Source organism: Anolis sagrei, chromosome 4, assembly GCF_037176765.1.
Source record: "Anolis sagrei isolate rAnoSag1 chromosome 4, rAnoSag1.mat, whole genome shotgun sequence".
NCBI lineage: Eukaryota > Metazoa > Chordata > Lepidosauria > Squamata > Dactyloidae > Anolis > Anolis sagrei.
In genome coordinates this window covers 199,071,222-199,083,224 of record NC_090024.1, presented here as the reverse complement: position 1 = coordinate 199,083,224, position 12,003 = coordinate 199,071,222, and the positions used below count along the sequence as shown (strand labels likewise).

Here is a 12,003-nt window from a genome sequence, read left to right as displayed (position 1 = left end):
GGTATGGAACTCCACCTCTGAACTGCTCTTTCTAGTAGCGAGCACAGCTCATAATTTACTTTAATAAGGTTCCTTTGCATGGATTAACAAGTCTGATCAGCTGAGCCACTCAATCTGCTTGTATGCCCCACCTCTGCTTGAAAGGACACTCTGTAATCTTTTGCTGCAGAGAAAGCAAACATAAAAAGCCTTGAGGATGAAGGGAAATGCATACAATATGCAGAGTCAGCAATAATTGAGATGAATTCTCATTTGAAAAAGTTCATAGACATTCCAATCAATTACATCTCATTATTGATTCCAGGTTAGAGAGTGAGCACACAGGTAGTTTCATGAAAGAATTAATTACGCATGCATGTTCATACATATGCACGCGATGGAAACAGTTTCAGTTAGCCACCAGTCACTTTTTCCTTGCAGTCAGTACATTATTTGCCTAGCTAATATGCTGCATTATCCTCAGCAAAACAAGATGGAAAGCTGGGTAAATGTTTGTTAAGGATGTAGCAATTTCTTCTAATTTTTCCCTTACTTCTATTGAAGCTCTTCAGATACCTCCTTGCCTAGACTGATATATCTCACATTAAAAAGACTCGCATGTCTTTATAATCTATTATTCTTCTGCCCACTTTCCTTCCTAAATGGGAAATAAAGCTTTTAAAAGAAGAAAACAATCTGGTTAACTGTGAGCTGCCTTCAAGTGACACATTGTATGAATATGTTCATCATAATAAAGGCACACCTTCAAATATGTTTCTCCCTTCCCCCAAATGCATCAAAGCGAAAAGGCAAAGAGAAGGAAATCACTTCAGTCGGAATGGAATAAATTAGTTATGTGATAGTTTCTACTGCAATTGCAATGCAAAACATGCCCAGCCCATCTGAGAACCTTTCTGAAGAGATAGCAAGTTACACTCTGGATGCCTGTTACATTTGAATTGCATGGGCAGCAAAAATGGCACCTCAAATATTCTCCAAGGCGAAAGTGTGATACTGCATTAAGAAGGCAGAATTAATTTAGAAACGATACTCCATGCATCAGATTTAATGAGAATGTCTCCCTTGTTGTTTCCCAAGTTGTTATCGTATGTAAAGCTGATTCCCTATATGCAGTTATAATGTACTGCAACTTACATCTGAGCAAATAGAATTACCCTGCATGGCTACGTTTGTCATATCCAGCCATTTATCTGACGGGAGAACCAAAATTAAGGAAAGAGGCTAACAGATGGGGAGTGAGTGTAATGTTCAATATATATCTTGCTTATTTGAATACATTTTTCTGACTAAGCTCCTTGAGTAACCAGCAGCAGGGTTAGATGACAATCTCTGTCAACAAGGTCAACATATCTGGTGAGCATGGAGTTGAATAAGGCTGCATTTTGATATATAAGGCTCACACATACCATGTGCAGATTGTGATTTCTTATCTCTCATTTGTGTAATTCAGAGGCTGACAGACTTTGACCCTCCTTTTAGTTACTCCATGTGAGCTGCACTCTTTCTCCACCCATCTTGCAGTGTGCTCTGCCTACACAAAACTTGATTCAGGCTCATCTGGCTTTTTTGTGTTGCAATTTTTTTTTGCCACAGGCAGGTTTACAACACCGTGAGAAACCCGGAGAATTGCAATATCCACCAATCTGTCCCCACCTCTCCTTACTGTCCAAAAGGAGAACAGGTGCCTCCTTTTGATAAACTTTGGTCATGTATCTAATCTTATGAGGTTCTATAAGCTGCATTATATATGAATGAAATTTGATGCTATCAATCAGCAGTTTTAAAAAGATGGTGGTTTTCAGATGAGTATTGCTAAAGCATGTTGTCTCCCCTGCAAATAATTCTGCCATTTTTAAAGTCAAAGTTTGTCTCAAGACGCCAGCAAACAATATTTATTTACTTTACTATTAAAGTGTATTGACATAAACATTGCAATTTTTAAAGGTGTGGAGTAAAACTATCTTCAAATTGCATGCACACAGAACATTGCCCTTGGAAATGGTCACAATAAACACACCCCAAGTGGTCTAATTGCTGGTCTAGTCCATATGTTGCCACAGCATTGTCGCTGTGAAGACAGTAGTCTCTGACTCATTCATGAATGGTCAGTGAAATGAAATCAATAAACAAATCCATGCAGAAACATACCACGAATTGATATGTTTAATATTTCCCAGTGTCACCCCCACCTCCACCCCATCCCTGCAAAATCAAAGCCATTCTGAAAGAACAAGAACATAGACACCTGGAGAAAGATGAGAGGAGGGCTTAACTCTTTCATTTAATTCCAGTGTGTTTTCCATCCATGAGGTACAAAACAGGTGTTAACAAGTACAAAGAGAGATTTGGAAACCAATGCAGAGGGAGTCTGAACAGGAAAGTAGAAGGAAGGATATGATTTTCATCTAGGGTTCCTTGTTATGAGGGATATCCCTTATTTGGTGGCTGGGATATTTGTCACTTATAGGACTGGCAGGTATTGCTTCTTATACAGTATATTTCTTGGAGCCCCTGGTCACACAATGGGTTAAACCCTTGTGCCGGCAGGACTGAAGACTGACAGGAGGTTTGAATCCAGAGTGAGTGTGAATGAGCTCCCTCTGTCAGCTCCCCATGTGGGGACATGAGAGAAGCCTCCCACAAGGATGGTAAAAACATCTAAACATCCAGGCGTCCCTTGGGCAACATCCTTGCAGACGGCCAATTCTCTCAGACCAAAAGCGATTTGCAGTTTCTCAAGTCACTCCTGACCTGAAAAAAGTATATTTCTTGTGCACCAGAGCAATCTGACAGAAAAGGCTAAATATCTCACAAAGCTACAAATCCCAGGATTCTATAGCAATGAGCCATGGCAGTTTAAAAGGTGTCAAACTGCTATAATTCTGCATTGTGGACACAACCATAGTCCCCTAGTTGAGAGTTGTAAAGCTCTTTCATTTATATAAACTGAACAAGATGCCCCAAAATTGCATGTTTTGGAATGTGAGCCCTTCATAAAAACATAAATGTGTACACCATGTAATTTATGAATGTAATTCATATAATTTATGAATGTGGACAGGATGTTAGTTTTACAGAGAAATAAATGGCTACTTTTACTGAAACCAATATTTTCAATTAGCATTTAGGTAGAACAAAAACTTCTTAATAGCTACTTCCTGATTCTTGAGCCAGTATGTCATGAACGTCAACAATCTTTTATTGCTATTTTGAAAACCTAGCAACACTATACTCAGGGAGAAATATAATTTCAGAGGTTATTTGATTGACTTGAGTTACATTTGTATTCTACATCTCACTGAACTCGAGGATTCCAGGTAGATTTGGCTGAAAAACTTTGTCCTGGTTATATGGTTTAACCATTATACATACTCTACTATGCCTTTGTTAGACCAAAAACATTCATGCTTTCTACCCATTTGCATCCATAATACTTTTGGACATATGAGCAGGATCTGTACAAAGCAGCTGGCATGTGGAATGAGAAAAAAACTTCACAGCTGGGCAACCATGTTAGGGCACTCTGGTGAACCAAAAAATAGGATAGATACTTCAACTGACATGAGTATGGGCATGTCTGAATTTATAGCATATGAGTCAGCTAAAGAAGCCAATTTAAATAACATGACAGAACTTAGCAGGCTTGCTTTTTTGTTTAGGTAAATTCAGTGAAAGCCTATGCCTCCAAGGAAGCTGATTGCCCACAAATTTCCTATAGTAATGCCATTAAAAGCAGTTGTCTGTGGGCCAGCGGCACTTCTCAAGCCATTGGCTGTGGGTCCATGACAACTTTCCAGGAAAGAAAGAACAGTTATAATCAATTGATTACAGATATGTTAGACTGTGGCATATTGTGTGTGTGTGTGTGGTGGGGGGGGGGGGGGAGAGTACTCATATCAGAGCCACACATTACATAGCAGAAGAAGTCTTGTTCAATGCTACCTAGGACAAGGAAATTCAGTAGCAGCTACAAAACTGCTGTTGTTATTGCTACCAAATTTCATGTCAAATTGATAGCATTTATAGTATAGGAGTGTGCGAGGGAACCTTCCTACATACAGAAGTCTGTAAACGAGTGGGATAAAACATTTGCTACTCTCATGGAAGTGAAATTTAGGGGGAAAGGGAAAGCGGCCTTACATGGCATCACCACATTCCATCATACATACTATGGTATAGTGGTAAAAGCATCAGACTGAAACCCAGGGGAATTCCGTTTCAATTCCTCACTGAGCCATGAAATAATAATAATAATAATAATAATAATAATAATAGCAACAACAACAACTTTATTTTTATATCCCACCTCAATCTCCCCGAAGGGACTCGGGGCAGCTTACATGGGGACAAAACCAGACAAATATAGATTGAAACACTACTGTGCAGGTACAACTGTACCAGGAGCTCCAATTTTGTTTGCTTTGCATTGGATGTTTGTTGTAGTCCTGAGTTTCAGGGACTCTGCAGATAGGTGGCTTCTTTTGGCTGCAATCATAGGGCAAGCCACCTGTCAATTATAGTTAGGTTCCCTGGTCCTGCCCCCTTTTGGGGTTTTTGGAGGGAATAGGAGCCTTTTTTGGGTCAGTCCGCACAGAGAAGCTTTTCATGCAGGACATAATACCAAGAGCTCCTGTAGAAAGCTTCGTCTTCTACGGTTTTGCCAGGAAGATACAGCCCACAGCTTGGCTGGAAGATATACAGCCTTACAGCTCCTTTGCTGAGGGACTTCAGTCAGCCATCTCCGAAACCTGAACTCCTTTTTCCCTGGAAGTCTACAAAGCTCTGCTTGGTAAGGGTCACTCACAGAAGTCAGAAGCAGTTGGTACCAGGTGCAGGGGCTCCACGCCAACAGAGGCAAAGACAGACTGCCCAGGTTAGAAGTTAAGGATTTCCCTATTAGCTAAAATACAGTTTATGAAGATAGTGCCTGCTCCCTGTGGACAAGATTGAGAGAGAGCCAATAGACTGTTAAGAAAGCTTTAAAGTGCCTGTTTGTTTTCATTAATAAAGAACATTGTTGAAACTTTAAGCAATCTAAAGACTCTGTTTTAAGGAAATCCAAGGACATTTAATCTGAGGCAGCCCTGGTGTCCTGTTGGGCACACAGAATTTATGTCCTGTCTACAGTCTTATGCACAGGCCCAGCGTGCGACAGCACAACTACACTATAAAATAGTTGACCTTTGGTCAATCACTTGCTTTCAGTTTGACAGATGGTTCTCATTTGGTGGATGTCTTGACATCATTGGAGGAAAATGTGATATAAGCATAAAATAACCGGAAGCCATACAAATTGAGTGGAAGGCATAAATACGAATATATATTGTCTGCCCTGGTTCAAAAAAGGGAGTAGCTTTCTATCAAAGACTAATATTACAAAGCCATACCACAGCCTATAGCACAATATCAGACCACAAGACTGGGTTTAGTGTCCTACAAAACTATTAAAATGCAGGCCAAATCCACTGAATGGAACAGCAGCAACAAAGTTGATGAAATACAGTGTGGAAGTGCCCTGCACATGCATCACTCAAATTAATAGACACAGTGCAGGAGACCTTCACCATATTATATTGTCTTAATGCCAAGCCACACAGTCTAAGCTGAAGTACAGCTTTACAAACAAAGTCTTCCTGATCCAATAAAGCAGAAATCCTAACAGCTGGTGAACTGGCTAGGATTTCTGGGAGATGTAGGCCAAAACACCTGGGGACCCATAGGTTGAGAACCAGTGCAATAAAGCATAATAAAGTCCTTCTGACGAAGGCTATTGGCAGCCCTCATTCCAACTTCGTTGATAGGGAGCTAAAGCAAAAGGAGCAGGTGCAGAGCAACATGAGCTCACTATATGCTCTAGGGTTTATGGAGGGGGGAGTACTTGAAGAATCAAAATCTTCAAATGAAATGTGATCTTCAGTCACATCAATCAAACAAGAAATCAACACAACTTCCAGGGCTTCCACCATCTGGTTTGGGTAATATCAATTACAGGAAGAATGGTCAAGAAAAACTTGTGTCATATCACTTTATCATGCAGGCTTCCCGTGTTCTCATTCAAAAGAACAGGGGGAAGCATTGTGGCAATGCTTTCCCCCATGTGATGTGGAAAGTGGTACAGCAGGCAATGCAGGGCATGGGGCTATGGTTTCCCCCCACTGCCCATCAGAGTCACTATGCTGCATGTCAATTCTCCCTGCTGCTGCTCAGCTTATAGGCCTTACTGTTTGAGTTTTCTTGTAGAGATTACCTTCAGTCTATGAACACACTGATGACTTAGATGGACAACTGTAGTCAGAATACCAAGTGACACTGAAACTGCACGATGTACATTTTAAAATTGAAACACAAATGTGCCATATGCTCTAAACGTATTGTGTTGGCATTTGCCAGGGACCAACTTCTCACAGTCCTTTATAAAGCATTAACATTGAACCTAAAAGCAAAGGGCATATATATTAATTTATTTTTCTTCCCAACATTTATACCCAACGAACTGAATTGCAAGGATTATTTGAGGTGAAAGCAGTGACCTGCCTAGTGTGATAGCCAGGCAACTAGTGAGAGATAAAAGCAGTAGTGTATGTGGGTTTCGAGACATATTTATGTAGCAAGTGCCTCAGGTGGCAGAAGAATCTACAAAGCATTCCCAAGTACCATCTCATCCCTGTAAGCTACTGCTTTTAATATCAGGAGGGAAATTAACTTGCTCTGGGTTTTAGTCTGAATTTTAAAGTTTTCCATTGTGCCAATGCTATCTCAAAACAAATTTGACATCTTAGGAAGCTCAGAGTAGATCTTGTGCCTCACTAGCATTGAAGCTTCTAGCCACTCCTGCATTGTACCACAGTTCAGCTGGTGATAGATTGAGCTTGTTGTCATATTCATTTTTCCTAAAAGCAACTTTCTAAGGTCTACAGTACTGGCACAGCCTCCGATTTGTTCCTCCATGATTCCTTGATGGTTTCACTTAACTGGAGAAACAAGCTGTGTAAGCTACACCGCCTGTCCTGGGTCCCGTGCTTGGTTATGCCTAAGATGCAGTTCAAGACATGACAGTATTACCAAACCAGTTAGCTTTTCCTCATAGAATAATTAGGAGGTGTCCTCATCTTCTCTGTCAAGATAGCAACATATCTTGGACTAGCCCTGATTGTTGCACAAAAATAATCTGGTTTTTCAAGATAACTTTCTGGATAACTGATAGTAATGGGAAGTATTTTAAAAGGGTCTCATGAATCTGTCATGAATCCATCACCTTGGAATGTACATTTGAGCAATATTTACTCTGTCAGTAATAAATGCCCACAACACCCAACTAATGATGTAGAATCAGAGAATCATAGAGTTGGGAGGGTCCATAAGGACTATCTTGTTCAACAATCCAATTTCTGTTTAAAGTATTTTGAAGGTGAGACTACCACACTCTGAAGTAGGCCATTCCACAGTTGATCAATTTTTACAGTCAATAAGTTATTCCTAATGTTTAGACAGAATTGTAATTTGTATCTATTGGCTCATGTTCCAGTCTCTGGAGCAGTGGAAAACAAGCTTGATCCATCTTCTACACGAATCTCTTTGCATATTTAAATATGTCTATCATATTTAAACTCAGAGACAAGATGACTAAAAAAGGATGGGAAACAAAAATGTTACAGAATGGATTGTGCCCCGTATTTTGATTTTATCCAGACAAGGGATGCCTTGGAACAGTTCTGTGCTTGAATTTGACCTCCCGAAATGACTGCATAAGTAATTAATGTGATTTGGTCCAGGCTATTTCTTATACGTCATGCCACCCAGTGGTTCACATATAGGTGCAGCCATCTATGCTGAGTGCATTTGTAGCTTTGAGGAAGGTGTAGAGGTGAGGGAGGGGCCAGGGACTAGATTCAGGAATCTCTGAGTCAGTCACAACCATAAATCCACACCCATCCCAGATTCACTAACCTATGTTTAGCTTGCAATTCGACTGAGGTTGAAATTAACCTCAAAATCCAAGCTCATTTAGCCCAAATAGCATGCAATTTATGCAGCAGACCTACAATTCTGTAGGTCTGCATAAGAGTCAACTATGGTATAATGTCAGTGAAATCTCTACCCCTTAGTTCCCTTCAGATTGGCAAAATTCTTATAATTTCACAAAGCAGACAGAAAGACATGAGACAATTCTCCTATCATGTTTTCACAGCTGGAAATGAAGTCATATATGATAAGGCGTGATGTTATATCTAACACAGATCTAAAAGAGGCGGGTTTCTCTATTTTAATGAAGCACATGATGCAACAGAAAGATGCTACAGGCAAAGGAACACAAGCAAACTACAAATTGCCACTAAGCAACAATTAACCTTTAAATCTGGTTGTATTGGGGGATATCTGTAGCTTGTTTCCCAGATAAAATCTCACAACTCCACTGATACATTATGCATAGAGCAGTAGGGTACAATCTTTCCGTAACTGCAGAAATTATTGTAGGCCAAAGGAGCTTGTACCTGCCTATATACCATCCATGGTAACATTCTCCTTGACACTGGTTAGATCTAGACGAAGGCAACGTGCGTGCTTGTAGAACAGCATTTACCTAATATGCATGGTTGTACACATAACCAGCACAATCCAGCCTGAAATATTTTTGCAACAAAACCAAATGGTAAATTGATCCAACAACACCTTTCACTGTTAGTTTATTTTACAATGACACACAGAGATGGAAATTAAGGTCCAGTTCAAAACCAAACAAAACATTCTACTCCACCGAGCTTTGCTGTCTGAAACAAAATGTTGCATTGTTTCATACAGTCGGTATGACCCTCATATCCACTGGGGATACACTGCTGGACTTCACACAGATATGTGAAATTATAAATAATGGCAAATCCTATTGAAATTAAGGATGTATAGCCCAAGGATACTATCGTTTCACACTAGAGCAGTGATTCTCAACCTGTGAGTCCCCAGGTGTTTTGGCCTACAACTTCCAGAAATCCCAGCCAGTTTACCAGCTGTTAGAATTTCTGGGAGTTGAAAGCCAAAACATCTGGGGACCCCACAGGTTGAGAACCACTGCACTGGAGGATCTAGAAAATGGCTAGAGAGGACATATTTTGTTAGATGTGGATAAATGAAATGGCAGATACTGGTCATACTGTACACCAAAGCACCCCTTAATTCAACAGTATTTTTGTTGTTATATTTTTAGAAACATACTTTATACATACAAAAATCCATAGTTCCGAGAAAGTACCACACACACATGTGGGAAATAATATTAGAGGAAAGCAGCAACAGCCACCCACATTATAAATGATAGCCTTAAATCCCTGGTCCAAAATATTGCCCACATCATCCCACCTTTTCTCTCACCAAGTAGAGGTCTGATTGTGCAAAACAACTGTGTGCAGCTAGACATCAGAAGAAACTTCTCCTGAACTTTAACACTTAGAAGGGCTCCAGTGTTGACAGATCATGTTTCAGACTTAGAACATAATTGGCTGACTAAACACTGATAATTTTTTTTCGTCATAGTAAAGAAGTGACTCATTCTTAGAACTATGAATAAGTCAAAAGACCTAACATTTAATTTCAGCTCATAGAATTGTTCCTCAAACCCACCTTACATCTTGTATTTCCCTTTCATCCAAAGCAAGACAAGAGACAGATATTCTCTAGGAGTTTCTATTGTCAATGTCTGCTGGAAGATGAAAACAGAATCACATTGGAAGATAAAGGACAGTATAGATCCAGCCCTAAAGGGAGATTCTCTTTAGAAATCTCTAGGCCCTCCAGCATGACCAAAGAAAGCTGACCATACACTGAAGGATCTAGCAATTTCTAAAGAGAACTCTTTAATAAAATCTGTGAATAATCATATTCACAAAAGTCAAAACTGCAGATATGGAGGGATAACTATGGAGGGATAACTTCAGATAACTAGTGAAATCCAAAGGTGTCACTAGTGACTTGACTGGGCAACTTACATTTCTGATTGCATCTATCTTGGGCACATTTTCTGAATAACCTCTAATTGCTTATCAATTTTTACCCCATCCCTGAAATTTGCCATTCTCTTGGCCCACGCTCAGCAATGATCCAGAACTGGCACTCACCCACCTGTGCCTCCAGGTTGTTGTACTACAATTACAAACTACAAGAGAGACGTAAAATCCATAGAATAAACAAACCATCTGGAAAGACACCCACAAAATATCTCTTTAAAGGCTTCCTTATGGCAGTAATCACTATAAGCATAACTTCTTCTTGTGGCTCACCTTCACATCTTACAATTTATTACTTCTGTATCTTTGTTTTAAAATAGAGCCCCTTGGAATTCACTTCTTTTTCTCAGCTTGTTGTGCTTTTTTAAAGACCTGATCACAGGCTGCTAGTTGAGTTCCACAAGTTGCAACACGTTTTCTTTTAATCCAGCCAAACTCTACCAAATGCTTCTTGAGGTTTTCCAGCTGCATGGCTGTTTCATAAGACGCTCGCGATTGGCACAAGAAAGAACCCAGACCAAGGTCAGACCTGTTCACCCCTACAATTGAATTTTCTAGATGCAACCCCCTTCCTAGACCATATATTCTCTGATCTGGAGCCAGAATAGGTCAGACTGTGCAGTGAAAAGAGGGTTTGTTAGATCTCCCTGGAGACCTTTTCCTCCCTTGAAAGTTCAAAAACAAGGCAAGAAGAAAGAAGCCATACTGACCAGAGCTTGCCAAGGTGTCCGATTTGACCTCCTGCGTGAAGATCCATGGTGGGTTCGTGACAAAGAGTGAGCTGGTGGAATTGTTGCTGGCATGTTTTTTCCCAAAGATTCGGCTAATAGTTCCCTGCACAGAATGATGCTTCTTCATCTTTCCCGAGTTCTCCCTTCTCCAGTGTGTCTCTAAATACTCTCTCTAGCAAGACATATTTCCAGTTTGCTCAGTTACCACCCAGCATACAGAGCTCCAACAGGTGCTAGTTTGCTGAGCTACCTTTTCTGACAGTTTAAAGCTCAACTACCAGAGCAGGTATGGAGAGAGAAAGAGGGGAGGGAGGCTGACTGCTGTTACCTGGCCACACCCCATAGCAGCTCCTTCAGTCACATTCTTTCTGCTACAATAAGCCATTGTCAAACCCCAGGCAGTTCTTTAGCCCTAGATCTTATGAAGGTCCTCCCTGGGGCACTGCCACGTTCAAGGGAGACTGTAAAGTGTGATCGTATAAAACTTACAGTGATTCCCAGGAGGAAAAAAATCAAACATTCTTTCCAAAGCTGTGCAAATAAGAATGCATTTGTTGGAGAAGCATGAATTCCCAAATACACCAAGTTAATATTGACTTAGATTTATAACCTTTCCTATTTGTTTAAGTGTAGTCAAAATAATATTTGTAAATGTATGTTTTATTTGAAGTAGCTTTTTCAAGTTTATAAAATAGAAAAAAAATCATATTTACTGAAATCCACTTGGGTTTGTTTGTTTGTTTTTGCCCTTAAAACTCCATATAAGTTCAAATAAAGTTTTTGGTGGATATTTCCACAGATGAGAAACAGCCACTGAGAGATTCTCTTGCTATTCATCCTTGCCATTTACACTTTAGTGCCAGAAGGAACAATAACAGGCTAGTTTCAAACTAGAATAGTGTTCACAATGGAGGAGAACAAGGATCTTCTCATGATGGATATTTCCAGAGGTGAATCTATACTGTAGGATTAATGCTGTTTGATACCACTTTAACTGCCAGTTTGGCGAGATTCCAATTTAAATGCATCTAAATCAGGCAAACTTTGGTTCTCCAGGTGTTTTGGACTTCAGCTCTCACAATTCCTAGTTGGTATTTCTGGGAGTTGAAGTCCAAAACACCTGGAGGGTCGAAGTTTGCCCTTGCCTAATCTAAGTGGATAGTTCCTAGCAATTAAAGGTCAACAGGTAGCTAATTCTTCTTTATCGTGTAATAAGAAACACAGTTACGAATGGAAGACATTATTGTGTTTCCCCATCACCTGTAAAATTATGTAAC

At 40.0% G+C, this 12,003-nt stretch overlaps 1 protein-coding gene across 1 annotated transcript in view; it reads right to left on the bottom strand.

Annotated features, from left to right (window-relative positions):
* The window catches only part of C4H6orf132 (chromosome 4 C6orf132 homolog), a 57,754-nt gene extending 46,753 nt beyond the window's left edge, over positions 1–11,001 (bottom strand). Inside the window, exon 1 of the mRNA XM_060772822.2 lies at positions 10,706–11,001. Coding sequence (XP_060628805.2) covers positions 10,706–10,853 — 148 coding nt within the window. The 5' untranslated portion in view covers positions 10,854–11,001. The remainder of the gene's footprint in view (positions 1–10,705) is intronic.
* Positions 11,002–12,003: the final 1,002 nt, after the last annotated feature.